A 17,825-nucleotide genomic window follows, 5' to 3' on the forward strand; every position below is an offset into this window, starting at 1 on the left:
TGGATTGGGGGCTGGGGCTGTAGCTCAGTGGCAGAGCACTCATCTAGCATGCATGAGCACTGGGTTCGATCCTCAGCACCAAATCAAAAATAAATAAATAAAATAAAGGCATTCTGTCCATCTATAATTATAAATTAAAAAAAAAATCTTGCTGGATGGGCTAGGGTTATAGTTCAGTGGTAGAGCACTTGCCTAGCACATTTGAGGCACTGAGTTCAATTCTCAGCACCACATAAAATTAATAAATAAATTGTATTGTGTATACAATACATATATAAATGTATTGTATCCATACATAAATAAATGTATCCATCTACAACTACCAAATATTAAAACAAAATTTGGGCTGGAATTGTGGCTCAGCAGTAGAGTGCTCATCTAGCATGTGTGAGGCCCTGGGTTCAATCCTCAGCACAACATAAAAATAAAAGATATTGTGTCCAGCTACAACTAAAAAATAATAAATATTTTTTAAAAAACACTTGCTGGATGAGTGGAAAACAGGGGAGTGTCTGGGCTGCTATAACAAAACATATGAGACTGGTAAGCTCTAAAGAATAGATATTGAGGCTGGATGCTGTGGCGCACACCTGTAATCTCAGCAATTTGGGAGGCTGAGGCAGGAGGCTCACAAGTTTGAGCCTCACCTCAGCAACTTTCTTGAGACCCTGTCTCAAAAAAAAAAAAAAAAAAAAGGGCTGGAGATATAATTTAGTGGCAAAGCATCCTTGAGTTCAGTCTCCAGTACAAAACAAAAAATCGGGGCACGGTGGCGTGCACACCTATCATCCCAGCAACTCAAGAGACTGAGGCAGGAGGACTCTGAAGCCAACCTCAGAAAGTTAGCAAGACCCTGTCTCAAAATAAAAAATAAAATGGGCTGGGCATGTGGCTCAGTGATACAGTGTCCCTGGCTCCCCTCCCCAGTACAAGGAAGGAAGGAAGGAAAGAAGGAAGGAAGGGGCTGAGCAGTGACCCGTGCCAGTATCCCAGCTACTATGAAGGCTGAGGAAGGAGGATCACTTGAGCCCAGGAGTTTGATGCAGCCTGGACAACAGAGCAAGACCCCACCTAAAAAAACAAATAGGAGCTAGGGTTGTGGCTCAGTGGTAGAGCGCTAGCCTAGCATGTGTGAGGCACTGGGTTTAATCCTCAGCACCACATAAAAATAAACAAAATAAAGGTATTGTATCCATATACAACCAAAAAAGAAAGTCTTAAAAAAATAAGTAAAACAAAGGTATTGTATCCATGTTCAATTAATTTTTTTTAAATAAATAAGAACAGAATTTTATTTCTCAGTTCTGGAGGCTGGGAAGTCCAAGATCAAGATGGCAGCAAGAAGACTGGTATCTGATGGAAGCTGCTCTCTGCTTCCAAGATGATGCCTTGAATCCTCCAGAGAGGAGGAATATTATGCCCTCCTGTCCTCACAGGGCAGATCAGAGCAGAAGGGCAAAGGGGCTAACCTAGTTGCCTCCAGCCCTTTTACAAGGTACTAATCCAATTCATGAGAGTGGAGCCCCCATGATTTAATCATTTTCCCAGGGTCCCACTTCTTAATACCACCACCAAAGAAGCTAAATTTCAACACATGAATTTTGGGGGAGACACATCCAAAGCCAGCTTTGGAATATTTGCTACAACTCAGGGTCAAATCTGATGTTTCACTGGTGAAGAAATTATATTTTTCCAGTTGGGGTCCTCAAACATGACCCACTTCTTCAAAAGAAGACTAATGTCTCAACCAGAGAGTAATTTTGCAGAGCTCCATGAGAAATGTGATCTCCCCTGGGAATCAGAATCAGTACAAATTTCTATATGAAGTTCAATAGCAAGCAAAAGATGTTCAAGAATACAACTTTCGGGCTGGGGATGTGGCTCAAGCGGTAGCGCGCTCGCCTGGCATGCGTGCGGCCCGAGTTCGATCCTCAGCACCACATACAAACAAAGATGTTGTGTCCACCGAAAACTAAAAAATAAATATTAAAATTTCTCTCTCTCTCTCTCTCTCTCAAAAAAAAAAAAAAAAAAAAGGGCTGGAGATATAATTTAGTGGCAAAGCATCCTTGAGTTCAGTCTCCAGNGGGGTAGAGCGCTCCCCAGCGTGGAGGCCCTGGGTTCAATCCTCAGCACTACATAAAAATAAAGAAGTAAAATAAAGACATTGTGTCCAACTACAACTAAAAAAACCAAAACAAAAAACTACTGACTCTTAACCCACATGATTTTATTCACTCCCCTCCCTGACAAACATTAACATAGTGTCTAACATCTCAAGGTCGCATCCCTAGGACAGCCAACCCTAGATCCCTTTAACTGCCCGCCCGTAGGAAAGCTCAAGGCTGCCAAAAGAACTTGAGTTTTTCCTCGACAACACCTGGCACCAGAACCCCTGCCCCGCAAGACCCTTGGAGCACTTACTGAAAGGGTTTATGATGGTGAATCCTTCCTCTGTGCCTTTATAAATGTGAATCTATCTCCTACAACTCAGGAGAGGCATTCTCAAGAACCAGAGAGCTGCTCCTCTGAAATGTGATCCGCAGAGGCCACCGGAGGCTGGAATCCTGACTCCACCCTTATGGACACAGGGCTGGCCTCCCAGCATCAGCATTGACCAAGACTTTGCCATTTTTCATTTCCCTGACTGTTCAAATCCCCTAGGTTCCCTTTCCCTACTCCCTCATTCTACCTTTTATTTTTATTTATTTACTACTGCAGTACTGGTGCCTGGACCCAGGGCCTTGCACATGCTGGGCAAGTACTCTGCCACTGAGCTACACTCCTAGTCCTGTTTTATTTTATTTATTTATTTTTTATTTACTTATTTATTTTTTGGTACTGGAGATTGAACTCATGGGCATTTAACCTCTGAGCCATATGTGCAGCCCTTTTTTATATTTTATTTACCAACAAGGTCTCACTGAGTCACTTAGGACCTTACTAAGTTGCTGAGGCTGGCTTTGAACTTGCAATCCTGCCTAAGCTGCCCAACCCTCCCAAACTGCTGGGATTACAGGCATGTGCCACTGCACCTGGCTGTTTTTAGTTTTATTTAGGGTCTTGCTAAGATGCTCAGGTTGGCCTTGAACTTGGGATCTTGCCTCAAATTCCTGAGTCGCTGGCTCATTCTACCTTTTAAATGTCAGGGTACACAAATAGAAGTTGAATTAGTTCACATTGGGTCCTCTTCCATGTTGCAATGGTATAACACTGATCAAAATCTATCCTAGGGGCTGGGGATTATGGCTCAGTGGTACAGCGCCTGCCTGGCATGTGTGAGGCACTGGGCTTGATCCTCAGCACTACATAAAAACAAAATAAACATTAAAAAAATCCTAACTCTTTAGTTGATCAGCTTGTCATCAGCATAATGCCTTACTCATAAAAGCCTGAGAACTAGGGGCTGGGGTTGTGTCTCAGTGGTAGTGTGCTCGCCTAGCATGTGTGATGCACTGGGTTCAATCCTCAGCACCACATAAAAATAAAGACAATAAAGTCCATCAACAACTATATATATATTTTAAAGCCTGAGAATTATCTGTTGATTGGATAATGTATTAGAGCTCTCCACTGGGCACATTAAGAAACATACCCATCACAGTAATCAAGACTGAGTTGCAAGTGACAGACACCCAACTTGAACTGACCAGGATAGTCAAGGTGGGAAATTCATTGATGAATGCAAGGGGGCAACTTAGAGACAATACCAGCTTCAGGCATAGCTGGATCCAGAGGGGGAGGGAAAACATTCTAAGACTCACTCTTTCTTTTAATGCTGCTTATATTCATGTCCCTATAAGCTGGCCTATTAGCTCCTGCCTGATAGGATCTCTCCATGTAAAGATGCCTTTATATCCTATTATTTATGCTTGAATCCAAAAGAATGTCCCTTTTTCAGCAATCAATCTCATGGAATGATTGCCCTTGCTGAGTCACATGCCCATGCCCTGCTCTCGCTATGGAGTGAAGGGCAATCCTTCTAGAGCCATGCTGGATTAAGATATCATTTCCTCTATAGAAAAGGGAATGTTGAGGGCTGGGGCTGGGGCTCAGTGGTAGAGCGCTTGCCTAGCACGTGATTAAGATAAAGGTCCATCAACATCTTTAAAAAAAAAAAAATTTTTTTTTTTAAAGGGAGATGTTGAACTGGCCAAGGCAATACATGTCCAAAGAGTGCACTGCAGGAGTAGGAGGCTTCAGGTGGTCGCTGGCATCTGTGGGAGGTGTGCTAGAATCAGGGCTGTAAGGGAGAGCAGTCGGGCTGGGAGCAGGTGCTGGCTTAGAACAGCAGGAGCGCCAGGTAGGGCACTTCCAGTACTTAATCCTCCAGTCACCTTGGGAAGTGGGGGTACTGTTATACAGAAAGAAAACAGCTCAGGGGAGTTCAGACACTTGCCCGGGAACAGTCAGGGAGGAAGAGGCAGTGTCAGTATTTCTGTCACTAACCAAAAGATGGGCCGCTCAGCCAGAATCCGCACCAAGGACCTCCACTTTTCCATCAAACGTTTGCGATATTCGAAAACGAACTGAAGGAGGTAAGAATTGCCGTCCCGGAGCAACGTAGGGCAGGCTCTGTCTCTTTTGACGTCTTAACCATCACACCTTTGAGATGGGCACAATTTTGCCCGCTGGAATCATGGCAAGGACCTGGAACTGCGGGGCGCTTAGGGAACTGCACGCATGCGCGAGGCCGTGGGGGCGGAGCCCGAGAGCCGCGCGCCTGCTCAGGGGCTTTGAAAAGTTACCTGGCTGGTGGGGGCTGGAGTTGGGGGAGTTACCGGCTGCGCGCGCGCCGGCCCCGCCCTCAGCCTCCTCAGGCACCTGTTGGCTTGAGGGCCCACTCGGCCGCAGCTGTCATCCAATAGGCAGCCTCCCTGCGCCAATTCGGCCCTGCCCACCATCCGGATCCGCCAATCCCAGGGCGACCGCGGCCCCTCTCCCAGGGCCGGTTCCTCCCGGCGCGTCTTCCGGGTGGGGCCCGGGCCCTGGCGATGGCGCCCTGGGCGCTCCTCAGCCCTGGGGTTCTGGTGCGAACCGGCCACACCGTGCTGACCTGGGGAATCACGCTGGTGCTTTTCCTGCACGATACCGGTGAGCCGGACCCCGAGCGACCCGGACCCATCGATCCCGAGTAGTGCCTCGCACGTTTGGGTCTCACCAGGTCCCCCACCTATTCCCCAGAGACTCCGAGATTCACCCCGTTTCCGCCGGCTCCAGGCCCTCTCCCCATCCGTCATTCCCCCAGCCACCTGCTCTCCCCTGATGACCAGTTGATCCTTAATTAATCCCAGCATCTTCCTGATTACTGCCAGATGCCCTGTCCATCCCAAGAAACACTAAAGGATCGACTAGAGCTCCCATCTCCCTGACCCTGGACCAGACTCCATCCTTCCAAGGAATTGACTCCCAATCCCCCTATTCATGAGATTAGTAGGATCACCTGCATTCACGGACTGGCATCCCAGTTCGGGCTTCCCAATCTCAGGCAAGGGAATACTCTGGTAAGGGAGGGGCCCGTCTCCAGAGTCCCATAGTAGCACCCATTCACCCACCCACCTGCATCCCATCATTCTCCTCTGGAGTCCCCTACCCACCACCTTTATCTGCCACAGTGAGCTCCCACCCGCTTTAGCCTAAAAATTAGCTCAAGTCTCTCCTTCAGGAAAGGATGTCCCTCAAAAGCCCTGCTTCATTCTCTGCTCCCTTTTATAACCAAGGGCTTCAGAGCTGTCCACACCCTGCTGCCCTCAGCCCTTTCACCTCCCTGAAATCCTCCTCACCTCCAGCCCTGCCCCTCCTGTTCTGCTCTGGGGGACCAGCCTCACTGTCCTCTGGTCTCTCCAGAGCTGCGGCAATGGGAAGAGCAGGGGGAGCTGCTCCTGCCCCTTACCTTCCTGTTCCTGGTGCTGGGCTCCCTGCTGCTCTACCTGGCTGTGTCGCTTATGGATCCTGGCTATGTGAATACTCAGCCCCAGCCCCAGGTAACCAGGGGCCCCTGGGAGCCTGAACTCCTCTTCCAGACAGCAGGGACCCAAGGCCCAGTAACAGCCTCCATGAAGGAGCCCTATTCTATGGGCTTTTGTGTGGCATCTTAGTAAACTGTCCTGCCAGCCCTAGACCCTTATCTTGCAATGAGGAAATCACCAAGGCCCAGAGAGATGAACCTTGCAAAGGTCACATAGCTTTACTCAGTGTAGGGTGCTCTGCTCTACCCACCTACATGGGATGGGCCCCAAACTCCACAACCAGAGTAAGCTGGCCCCCAAAGAAGATGCCTACCAGTGTCATCTACCTCCTAAGGAGACCCTATCTCGTACTCTATCCCTTATTTTCAGGAGCCCAAGGAGGAACAGACAGCCATGGTTCCACAGGGGATTGCCCTTCGACGCTGCAGATACTGCCTGGTGCTGGTGGGTGATGCAGGGACCCCCATGGGACCTTCTGCCCCAGTACTCTGGCCTCCCAAGTTCAGGCCCTGACCCTGGTCCTCATCCCTCTCTGTGCCTACAGCAGCCCCTGCGGGCCCGACACTGTCGTGATTGTCGCCGCTGCGTCCGCCGCTATGATCATCACTGTCCCTGGATGGAGAACTGTGTGGGGGAACGCAATCACCCGCTCTTCGTGGCCTACCTGGCACTGCAGCTGGTGGTTCTTCTGTGGGGCCTGTACCTGGCATGGTAGGTATAGGTACCACTGCCACCCAGGGCATGGAGGGAGCGTGGGCAGCATGTACCCACAGGTGTGCAGAGCCAGGGCTCCCTGGGCCCAGCTGAGAGGGATGGGGCAGCCTGCCTTCTCCTGTCTCTGAGTCCCTGTCCCTGTCCTGCAGGTCTGGCCTCCAGTTCTTCCAGCCCTGGGGGCTGTGGCTACGGACCAGGGGCCTTCTGTTTGCCACCTTCCTGTTGCTGTCCTTCTTCTCACTGGTGGCTGGCCTGCTCCTGGCCTCACACCTCTATCTGGTGGCCAGCAACACCACCACCTGGGAGTTCATCTCCTCACACCGTATTGCCTACCTCCGCCAGCGCCCCAGCAACCCTTTCAACCGTGGTCTGACCCGCAACCTGGCCCACTTCTTCTGTGGATGGCCCTCAGGGTCCTGGGAGACCCTCTGGGCTGAGGAGGAAGTGGAGGAGGGCAGCAGCCAGGCTGTTTAGGTTTGCTGGAGGCAGAGCTTGCCATCTTGTGCCTGAAAACTAGAGGAACCATACCTAGCTGGAGTCAGCCCTTGGAGGGCCTGGAGCTCCTCACTCCCGCCCACCCTCCCTGGCCTCAAAGCAGAGCATCAAGACAGTGGCTGGTTCTATCTTCCCAAGGAAGAAAGAAAAGAGGACCTAATTGGGGTTCCAGCACCAAGGCACCCCAGACTCCACCCTACCCCCAAACCAGGCTGCCTCCAGGGCACAGTTTTTCAAATTTAATAATCCATAAAGCAAGTCAAATATTAAAGACAAATCAAGCCACTCCTTACTGTGTACCCTCTCGGGTCCAGTTTTGGCCAGGAAGAAGAGAGGTAGGAGGAAGGGCAGAGGACACACTTTGCTCAGTGAGCAAAGTCTACGACAGTAGCCCTCTGGCTGCCACCGCGAGTCCTACAGCTTATAAACCTGGGCCTCTGGGTGGGCACACAGATGGGCAAGTGGGGGTTCCAGTAGTCTAGGGGCATGGGCAAAGGTGTGGGGGAGCCCTCAGGGCCCCAGGAATCTCTCGGACACGAAGTCAAAGTCCTGGAAGGCAGCCTGTTGGCAGGTGGTGAGGGACCTTCGAGGGGCAGGCGGGGTCAGAGCCGGTGGCAGCCCTGTGAACTCTCCCTCAAAGTAGCGCAGGTCTGCTGGGCCGCAAAGCGTGGGCACGAAGGGGGGCTGGATTGTGCGAGTAAGCAGGGCCTGCCAGTCGGTAGTCTGGGGACAAGGGCAGAGGTGCCTGAGATGGTGGGAACAGCAGTCCCCGGGGGCACTCCAGGTTTCCCCCATACCAAGCACCAGAGACCATTATGGTCCAAGCCACTCACCCTGAAGAATGGCTGCACCTTGATCTCCTCGGCATCCTGCTTGCCTGCCCCCAGGCGCTGCTCTGGGCACTTCTGGAGGAGCTGGGCAGGAGGGCAGGTGTGCGCTCAGGGTGCTCCACCTAGGCACTGTCTGCCCTCCACAGGTACCCATGTGAGCAGCGCCACAGGGCCCCGAGCATGGTAGCGAGAGGCACGAAAGCCATAGTAGCTGTCAGGCCCAGCCCTCACCCCACAGTGCCTACCTTCTGAATGAGCTCTAGACTTTGCACAGACAGAAAGTGGGGGTATGGGGCATCTGAATTGACGATACAGTCAAACACCTCCTCTTCCGTGTCTCCTGGGAACGGGCACTGTAGAAATGGGACTCAGTGGGTATATGCGCCACTTCATTCCTCCCTACCTGAGGCCCCAGCAGCCGCACCCATCCTTACCTCACCCACCAACATCTCGTAGAGCAGCACTCCCAGCCCCCACCAGTCCACAGCCCGTGTGTAGGACTCCTGAGTCAGCACCTCAGGAGCCAGGAACTCTGGGGTGCCACAGAAGGTGCTTGTCCGGTCCCCAAAGCCGATCCCTGCAGACCATCATCCATACCAATGCCTGCTTAGTGTGACCTGTTCACTATAACTTCTATGATAAGAATCAATGTCAGCTGGCCCTGGTGGCGCAGGCCTATAATCCCAGCTACTGAGAGCCTGAGGCAGAAAGATCTCAAGTTCAAGGCCAGCCTCAGTACATTAGTGAGGGCCAGTCTCAACATAAATAAAGGACTGGGGATGTAGCTTTGTGGTAGAATGCCCTCAAGTTCAATCTCTAGTACCCCCCCCCAAAAAAAATCAATGCCAAACCTTAAGATCCCAGGTAGCCAAGCCCATGCCAAGCCCTGCCCCACACACTCAAAAAGTGGCATGGTCATGAGGTGGTCATTGGACTGCATAAGGGAGCTAAGTCTCAGCCAAACTCACAGGCCAAAGTCACGTGAGAGGCAGGACTCAACTCCCTCTCCAGCCCTAACCACAGATTCTCCTCTGACCAAGTCCAGGCTAGGAAGGAAGGGCCAGCATTCCCAGTCCTTCGCCAGAAGGCCTGGGGTTTGGAAGGGAGGTATCTGCTGCTTGGTGAGGAGTGGGGTGTGGACCTGGACAGGTGGCCCCACCTTCCTTGCATAACCCAAAGTCTGCAATCTTCAGGAAGCCCTGGGCATCCAGCAGAAGATTATCCAGCTTCAGGTCCCTGAGGGCAGGGGGACAAACAAAAGAGGCTGAGAAGGCTGAGGCCCAGGGACCACCAATGGTCCCTAGAGCAGCCCAGGAGTGGGTAGTATCCTTACTGCCTACCCTTACTGCCCTCAGCACCTCCAGGGAAAAAGGTACCTGTAAATTATCCTCTTCTCGTGTAAGAACTGCAGCCCCAGGACCACACAGGCCAGGTAGAAGCTGGAGGGGGGTGTGGGGGAGAACTCAGGCCCAGGCCAGGTACCAGGAAGGTGAATTCAGATGTGGGTGAGAGATGGGACAGAGGATCCTCATGTCTGGGCTGAAGGGCTTCTCCAGACAACAGGACCCAGACTGTGCTAAGGCTGCTGCACAATAACGACCTATCCTTCCTGGAGTCTTCAACTGTGCGAGGATCTATGCCAAGTGCCCCATATACCTTACTTTCCTGGAACCCTCCCCAAAGTCTGGGGGGATGCTCACCATGTCTTTTATTCAAATAAGGACCTGAGACTCCAGTAAGGGACCTGCCCAGAGTCAAAAGCTAGGGGCAGAACTAATAGACCAAGTTAGGCCTTTCTAACTCCAGCGCCAGCACTGGACAGCAAAAATAACTCCAGCTGCCGGTCTCTATGCCAGGCGATTTATAAGCATTACTGACATCTCCCCAACACTCCTATAAAGGAGTGATGACAAACCCACAGCTGCATGAACAGAGGTCATGAATGCCATGGGAGTTGAGCCAGGTCTGACTCTATGCTCTTCTGCTGATGGGTACCCAGGGAGCAGCGGGATGAAGGTCAGGGAACCAGGGAGAGTTTGCTAGAAGATGCAGGCAGGAAAACCCACCAGGCCTGGGGCTCAGGGAAGACATCTTCATGTATCTGCATCATGAGGTCGCCCCCAGGCACAAACTCGGTCACAAAGCAGACGTGGCTGGCAGTCTGGAAGCAGGCCGCGAGGGAGAGCAGGAAGGGGTGCCCCGAGCGGCCTGCGGCCTCCAGGACCCGCTTCTCACAGTAGAGGCTGCAGGGGAGCGCGTGGGTCTCAGAGGGATAGACAGCTTCTGGGGGCTCTAACCTGCCACCCACCTAGCACGCTGCCCACAGGGTGTACAAAGTGCCAGGCAGGCAGTGTGATGGTTTCTGTGGACCAAGGGCTCACAAAGGTCCTGAGCCTGCACAACTACCATGGCCCCATGTCACGGAAGAGGACAGGTGCTGAGAGAAAAGGGGGCCCTGCCCAAGAGCATAGTTTACAACTACAGGTGCCAGGCCTAGTAGACCCAGGGCTTTTAAATGCTGTCTGGATGCCCACAACCCAAGCCAGCCACCCTGGGTACCTCCAAAGCCAATGCCCGGGTACTTGGAGCCCACACTGGTCCCACCACACACCTGTCGATTTCATCACGGCTCAGCACCTCCTGCTTCTTCAGAGCCTTGATGGCATAGTATTTCCCTGTCCCCTTGAACTGAACCAGGAGAACCTGGGGACCAGAGAGAGGCTGGGTTCCAGGTGAGCAGGACAGGGGGAGACTCCACCTCCCCAGGCACTGCCTCCAGGACCCAGCATCTCCTGCTAATGTGCTGGGGTCTGCCCACCTGCTCCACTGCCCCCTCAGCCCACTACCTTCCCAAAGTGTCCCCGGCCCAGCACAGCCAAGCAGCGGAAGTCCTGAAGCCGGGGGGCTTTCCTGCAAGAGAGAAAAGGCACCAGACAGAGGAGGCTAGGGGCGTGCTCAGTGGGAGAGCTTGCCTACCATGTGCAAGGCCCGGGTTCCACCCCTAGCACCACCGGCACCACCGGAAAAAGAAAATGAACAACAAAACAAAACCCCAGCTAAGCTCCTCCCAACCACCCATGTCCCAGCCTGGGCTGTCGCCACCTCTGTGCTTGCGGGAGAGCCCTGCAGCAAAGCATGCAGCCAGAGCTCAATGACACGGTTCAGTAAATAAGCAAGAACCTGCGTGAGCCAGGGACTGCCCCCAAGGAGCCAAGGAACGAGGGATGCTTGGTTGCACACACACTCAGGGGAGCTGAGACCATCTCCAGGTGACCCTGAGCCCATGGGTACCTGACAGGTGAGGCTGGAGGGGTGGGTGTGCGTCCGGTCCTAGGCGCCATGTGTGGGCGTTTGGTGCACTGTGAGAGCAGGGCACAGGGGGCTCAGGCACACCTTCCCTGCTTCCCCACTGGCCTGCCACCCTCCCACCAACACCACCAGCTGCCCCTTCCACCAGCCCTGCCCACCGGCACTGGAGTCTCCTCCAGGTTTGGTTCCTGGGCCAGGTAAAGGCGTGGGGGCTTGGGTGGGGGCTTCATCTCTTCTCCCAAGGAGGTCTTCTTGGGCAGGAAATCGCTGTAGGGAGGAAGCAGACACAGAATCAAGACCAAGATGACGGAGCAATTCGTGAGAAAGACTTGTAGCCATGTGAAGAGACAGAGAGTCAGAAAATGAGCAACACGGTTGGGTACACTGGCACATGCCCGTTAATCCCACGGGCTCAGGAGACTGAGGCAGGAGGATCAGGAGTTCAAAGCCAGCCTCAGCAAAAGCAAGGCACTAAGCAACTCAGTGAATCCCTGTCTCTAAGTAAAATACAAAATAGGGCTGGGATGTAGCTCAGTGGTTGAGTGGCCCTGAGTTCAATCCCTGGCACACCCCTCCCCGCAAAAAATAGAGAGCAATAGGGACGTAGACACAAACTGAGCCTGGAGAGAGTCAGACACAGCAAAGAAGTGTACAGTCTGGCACGAGCTGGCTCCTCACCTGGGGGAAGCAGGGTTGGAGGTTTCATGGTGTGTAGCTGGAGTGTGAGGGCACCCCTTAGGTGGGGAGATGGTGCTTGGTGAGCTACAGGGGGGCAGCAGGTTCATGACCAAGCGCCCCCAGGCTGCCATGTTGAGATTCATCTGGGACGCTCTCAGGAAGTCCTGGCCTGTGGCAGAGGAGCATCTGGTCTCAGGACCCAGTGGCCCCAGACCTGCCGCCTCCAGCATAGAACCCTTGCCCCCACACACCTCTGCGTTTAGAGAAAATGCGTTTCTGTCTCTGCAGACGGGGCCTTCTCTCAATAACAGGATCACAGAAGGTCACCTGCAGGGGCAAGGGCAGGGCTGAAAACTAGTCCCTTCCCACCCCATCTGCCATGGCCCCTCCTCCACCTTGGACCCAACTCCAACCTATCCTCCCACCCAGTATCCACCAGTGGATACAAGAGCCAGAAGGACCCAGAGAAATGGATTCCATGTCCTCATTGGTGCCAGGGAATAAATGGAGGCTCAGAGAATGGAGGTCCTTGACCAGGGTCACACATGAAGAAGGGCAGAGTCAGGACAGGGACACAGGCCTCCAAACTTTCCCTTAGAGAGTGGCTGGGCATCCTTGGTCTTGGAGCCTCCTCTCTGGCCCTCGGTTTCCACTCTTCTGCAGGGGAGCTCACTCTCGCAGGCTCTCCTAGCCCTGTGCCCAGGGGCCCGCCAGGTCAGAGGGCAGGGAGCACTAGCACCTGGGCAAAGAGCTGCCCCTGTGGCACCAGGCTGAGGGACAGCTGATGACAGGCATTGTCCAGGAAGTCCTCCAGCCTCAGGAAGGCCACACCACACAGCTGCCGCCAGTCCTTCCAGTGCACCCCGATCTCCAGCTCACGGGCCTACATCGAAGAGGCCAGGTAAGGGACAGAGCACACTAGCAACCCCTGTCTGGGCTGTCTTCCACCCTGTGGCCTGTGACCACCCGCAACCACACAAAGGCCAGCCTTACTCGCTCCAGGGGGATGACAAAGGTCTGGTCCCAGGAGTGCTCAGCCACCTGTCCCCAGCTTGTCTGGCCCACAACACGGTTGTCCACCTTCAGCACAGCCAGCACCTCCCCTGTGGGGCCAGAGCTGGGGCTCAGGACAAGTACAAGCAGAGGCCCCTGCCCCGGGGCTCCTCCCCACTCACTGGCCAGTTCGGCTCCACCACGCTGCTGCTTGGCTCTGGCTCGGATCCAGCCCTCAGAGGGGCTGCCAGCCAGCACAGCCACTGGAGAACGTCCAGGCACGGTGGTCAGCAGCTGTTTACAGCCCAGGAGGCGGACCTGCAGTGTTCCTGAGGGGAAGTATGGGGGTAGACACGTCAGACACCACCAACATCCCCTGGAACCCCATCCTCTCTAGGAGGTGACTGACCCAGATCCCCTGCACATTAGACCTTAGTAGCCACCTGCCATCCCGGGGCAAACCACAGGCTCCTTCCTTCTGAACATCCCTACATGGGGTAGTGGGGACACAGGCAGAGTTGCAAGACCCAAACAGGCTGCGTGGAGCCACAGGATGGGATGAGATGCTCCCAGTGCTCAGGGTATCAAGTGCACTGTGTCTTCAAGTGAGCCACGGCAGGGATGAGAGCCTGGGGCAGGGAGTGGGAAGCCTGGTGTGTTTTATCCTGTCCCACTTGCTTCCTGAGCCTTAGTTTCTCCATTTGAATGATGAAGGGAAGCTCCAGCCATTCCCCACTCCCTAAATGGGTTCAAAACCTGTTCTGCCGACTGAGTGGGCTTATTTTAGGATACCTAAGAGTTTTGTCTCAAAGGATAGCGGAAGCCGGGCACAGTAGCGCACTCCTATAATCCCAGCAGCTTGGGAGGCTGAGGCAAGAGGATCATGAGTTCAAAGCCAGCCTCAGCAATGGCGAGATGCTAAGCAACTCAGTGAGACCCTGTCTCTAAATAAAATACAAAATAGGGCTGGGGATGTGGCTCAGTGGGAGAGCACCCCTCAGTGGTAGAGTGGCTGGGAATCCTCAGTACTGCAAAATAAATAAATAAATATGTAACAGCAGCATGGCATTGTCCCTGCTCACTGTGCCAGGCAACTGGACATGCAACTAGCCACTGGATTTGCATAGTAACCTTGTGGGGTGGATGCTAATATCATCCATGTTTTACAGATTGATAAAAACTGAGGTTCAGGGAAGGGATAGCAGTTGCCCAATGACGCATAGGTAATGGGTGGTGGAGTCAGGACTGGAACTCTTCCCCAAAGTGCTTCAGGGTCTTCCCTGAAAGGGAAGGGGAACTCTGAATCAGTGGGACTCCTGTCTACCTGTCAGGGCGACGGGCTTCACAAGCATTCCTGAAGGCTGGCTGTTCCCAAGCACTGAAGTCCGCAGTTCTTGGGCCACCCTGTTGCGCAGAGGGTGGGCAGGAGGTAATTCCTCCAGCAGCTTCTCCAAGGCCAGCCGCAGGAGGTCCAGCTTCTGGGAGGATTCCTGCAGTTGGAGCTGGGCCTACACCAGGGACAGAAGCAGGGACAGGTCATGGGATACATGAGGGAGGGCAGCTGCCATGCTAAAGACACCCCCACAGGAGGTCTGACACAACATGCCTCTTTTCCCACTGCCACCCTGCAGCCAGTCCATGGTGCCCCATGCCACTGCCCAGGGTGAAATGGAGATAAGCAGACCCTCAGGCACAAGCTACAAGGGGAAGGGACATGGCCTGACCTCAGCCAGGGCTTTGCGGTCCTGTATCCTGCGGCCACCAAGTAGCTTCACCACGTTCTTGGCTCCCTCGGCCACGGCTGTCTCAATGCGCAGCCGATGCTGTAGCTCCTCTGCCCGAAGCTCAGGGCCTGAGGGGATACTGGCCTTAGGTCTGGCCCAGCCCAAGCAGCCCTCGCTGCTTCAAAGGACTCACCTGACTCAGAGGATCCGCTGGCCTCCAGGCTGCTGATCTTCATCCGCAGCAGGGCCACCTTCAGCTGGCTATCCTGCAGCATTTGTTGGGCAGCTGCCAGGAGCTTTCTTTCCTATGGGGATGTGATATATGCCCCTTGGACCATGGCTGGGCCAGAGTCTCCCCACAACACCCCATAACAGGGTTAAAACTTCCCCTGTTAGCCTGTGGGTCAGAGCCATGCCTGCCCACCAGCTGGGTTTGAAGCTCTACTCCACCACCAGATTAAGGGCTGACACTGTATCTCCCTCACAGGGCCCAAGGCTGCTTGCATTTCCCTGTCAGAAGAGGGGCTGGATCTCTACCTGACCTGAGGTCTGAGAGCCAAGCCTCTCCCATCAGATTGGGGGCGGGGACAATGCCTTCCCATCAGACCCCAAGGGCCTTACCTTGGGGGTGCCACTGGCACATGTGTGCGTCATGTTCTCAGCCCCCTGCTTCACCTTCAGTTCCACCTGCAACTGCCTCCGCAGGGCCTCCAGGTGCCCAGCCCGTGACTGCTCTGCCTGCAGCCGGGGGCCAGAGGCCACAGGCTCTGTGTCCAGGGAGTGTGGGGCACACAAACCAGTCACCAGAGCCAAGATCCCTGTGACCAAATCTTTCCTCCCTCCCCTCCCGGGCATACTAGGGATGGCACTATGAGAAGTGTGGCAATCTGATACAGTGGTCAGGGCCAAAGCAAGGAGTTGGGTGACCTGGAGCCTCCTGTCCCTTGGGGTCCATTGACTCCTCACTCACCAGCCGGGCTGGGCAGCAACACACGGGCATGCAGCTCCTGCAGCTGGCCATGCAGCTGCTCCAGACGGCGGTTGGAGGATCGCAGCAGCTGCTGCACGTGGCCCAGATGGCGGCGGTCTGTGGCCACACGCCTCAGATTCTCCATACCCTCCTTGATTTTCAGCTCCTTCTGGATGGCCCGACGGATCACCTCTTTCTCATCCTCTGGGGATCTCTGGCCTGGCCCTGGCTAGAGGAGGGTGGAGAGGCGTCATGACCTGCAGCCTCCATCATAGGGAAGAGGAGTGGACAGAACCAGGGGGGACGTTTGGGAGGTTTCTCTGTCCACTGAGCTCAGGGGTAGAAACCTCACAGCCACACGTGAAGCTCCTGTCCTCTGCCATTTAGAGAAGGGGAAGGGGAAGTAAGTAAGGCTCATAAATATGCTTACCAGGTACCAGGTTCTAGTCTAAGAGCTCCGCAGACATTGCCTCCTGTGACTCACGGTAACCCCACCAAGTAGGAGCAGAGATTTTATTTTATCTTTGTGCTAGCAATGGAACCTGGTATCTCATGAATGTTAGGCAAGCACTCCACCCCTGAGCTGTACACTCAGCGCCTTGGAGCGGTTAATATTCCCATTTTACACATGACGAATGGACCCAGAGAGGTCAAGCAGCTTGCCTACAGTGGCAACAGAGAAGAGGCCACCATGCCTCTCCCTGCTGGCCACCCAGTCTCTCTAAGCCTGGAAACCAGAGTAGAATCTGGGAGTCAGAAAAAGCTCACTGCCAAAAAGGAATTCACCCAAAGTCACAAGGAGAAGGCAGTCAATGGCCCAAGAGGCCAAGGTCTGTTCCTCTGCTTTCCCGATGCCACAGAGGCAGCCATTCCCAGCTCAGCTCTAGGAGGAAGCAGAAGTCTCCTTCACTATTCACCCTGGTTGGAGCCAGGAAGAAGAAAACCCCCTCTCCAGAGGCCAATGCTGCAAACAGACCAGTGTCAGAGCTGATCTTGCCCCGAGTAACCCATGATGTCCCCAAGGGACTCCGCAGCAACCCGTCTCACCTCTCTTGGTTCCATCTCCTGAGCCCAGTGGAAGGGTGGCTACCCAGCCTCAGACACCCCCCACTCTAGGTCTCTGCTGGGCCGCCTGGCCAGGCAGTCAGAGGGCAAGGGCGAGGTTCAGGAAATCCTTTGGCCGCCCCAGGCAAGAGGGCCAAAGCCAAAGGCCTGAGAAAACAAAGATCTCTTGGAGCTGGGGGACCAGCCACCAGGGTCCTGAGTCACCCAGCCTTTGCTGCAGGGCGGAGGCTGCAGGAAATTGGAAAATGTGTACAGGCTAGGGCTGGGACAGGGGCAGAAGGACCTCCGGAGGAAGGGGGTGGGAGGAGTAGACCCAGCCCTGAAGGCTGCCTAAGTCATGGGGTGGGGACACTGGAGGAGTCCCTGCCTACTACACCTCACCCCTGAACCCCATAGCTGGTGTGCTCTGGGCTGGAAGCCTGAAGACACACACACCCTTCCCCCTTTCTGCTCTGAACTGGGACCCTATCTGGTAAACAAATGTCCTAGTCTAAGCCTATCTCACAGCTGCTCTGGGATAGGATACCACTTCTCTCTCCTCAGTGAGTTACACACACACACACACACACACACACACACACACACACACTAAGCTCTTTGGGCCCACAGCACACCTACTGCCAACTAGGGGTAGAAGCCTTGACCCCCCCCCCACATTCTGGAAACCCTTGCGTACCCAAAGATTCTAGTCCGCGGTTAGGCTGGGCGCCTCTCTGGCTTACACGTCGCCCATGTGCCCCATGGTGAGCGCCCCACAAGCGCACACAGACTGGACCCCTACCCACTGCGTGCACACCTCCTTGCCCCCGGGCACCTTCCCAAGTGCCACTGGGCCCCTCTTTGCTTTCTCGGGTAATTCCCCTGGGCCTTGGAGTTCTGGAAGAACCGATTGTAGGGAACTGTGGCGCCCTCCCAGGCTGCACCCACTGCAGTTTCGGACAAGCTCTGGGCTGGCCGGACTAGAGGCTCCGAGGAACCCAGGGACCATTAGCTAATTAACCCGGGGCTCGGGTCTGCCCTGAGAAGGGTTCGCGGTCAGCGACACTGGAGGGTTGGGAGCGGGGCGGGGCCACGAGCC

General features: G+C 54.4%; 2 protein-coding genes across 3 annotated transcripts; one reads left to right on the forward strand and one right to left on the reverse strand.

Annotated features, from left to right (window-relative positions):
• The first annotated feature begins 4,889 nt into the window (after positions 1 to 4,889).
• On the forward strand, positions 4,890 to 7,466 carry Zdhhc12 (zinc finger DHHC-type palmitoyltransferase 12). Of its 2 annotated transcripts, XM_048812934.1 has the most exons (6): positions 4,890 to 5,094; positions 5,848 to 5,984; positions 6,339 to 6,413; positions 6,514 to 6,680; positions 6,753 to 6,766; positions 6,813 to 7,120. In XM_048812934.1, exons 1-6 carry the CDS (start codon positions 4,995 to 4,997, stop codon positions 7,118 to 7,120), a joined length of 801 nt encoding a protein of 266 aa, XP_048668891.1. In that variant the 5' UTR covers positions 4,890 to 4,994. The 2 variants fall into 2 exon arrangements, with proteins under 2 accessions (XP_048668891.1, XP_015352972.1); XM_015497486.2 differs by lacking the exon at positions 6,753 to 6,766 and having other exon boundaries at positions 4,917 to 5,094; positions 6,833 to 7,466.
• On the reverse strand, positions 7,403 to 17,804 carry Pkn3 (protein kinase N3). The gene is made up of 22 exons (XM_048812933.1): positions 16,730 to 17,804; positions 15,683 to 15,911; positions 15,334 to 15,479; positions 14,906 to 15,017; positions 14,713 to 14,840; positions 14,313 to 14,496; positions 13,171 to 13,317; positions 12,989 to 13,098; positions 12,735 to 12,878; positions 12,247 to 12,322; positions 11,996 to 12,164; positions 11,476 to 11,584; positions 11,300 to 11,367; positions 10,855 to 10,918; positions 10,620 to 10,711; positions 10,075 to 10,251; positions 9,385 to 9,447; positions 9,168 to 9,244; positions 8,443 to 8,585; positions 8,254 to 8,361; positions 8,012 to 8,092; positions 7,403 to 7,901 (listed from the first exon to the last, which is right to left on the reverse strand). The coding sequence occupies exons 1-22, from the start codon at positions 16,742 to 16,744 to the stop codon at positions 7,689 to 7,691; spliced, it is 2,655 nt and encodes an 884-aa protein (XP_048668890.1). The 5' UTR covers positions 16,745 to 17,804; the 3' UTR covers positions 7,403 to 7,688.
• Positions 17,805 to 17,825: the final 21 nt, after the last annotated feature.

Source organism: Marmota marmota, unplaced genomic scaffold (genome assembly GCF_001458135.2).
Source record: "Marmota marmota marmota unplaced genomic scaffold, marMar, whole genome shotgun sequence".
Taxonomy (NCBI): domain Eukaryota; kingdom Metazoa; phylum Chordata; class Mammalia; order Rodentia; family Sciuridae; genus Marmota; species Marmota marmota.

Coding starts and splice junctions, on each gene's coding strand:
- Zdhhc12 (XM_015497486.2), top strand. CDS start 4,995: ATGGCGCCCTGGGCGCTCCTCAGCCCTGGGGTTCTGGTGCGAACCGGC. Junction 5,985..6,338: donor ATACTCAGCCCCAGCCCCAG/GTAACCAGGGGC, acceptor CCTTATTTTCAG/GAGCCCAAGGAGGAACAGAC. Junction 6,414..6,513: donor GCAGATACTGCCTGGTGCTG/GTGGGTGATGCA, acceptor CTGTGCCTACAG/CAGCCCCTGCGGGCCCGACA.
- Pkn3 (XM_048812933.1), bottom strand. Junction 14,497..14,712: donor ACCGCAAAGCCCTGGCTGAG/GTCAGGCCATGT, acceptor TCCCTGGTGTAG/GCCCAGCTCCAACTGCAGGA. Junction 11,585..11,995: donor TCCAACCCTGCTTCCCCCAG/GTGAGGAGCCAG, acceptor TCCTCCCTACAG/CGATTTCCTGCCCAAGAAGA.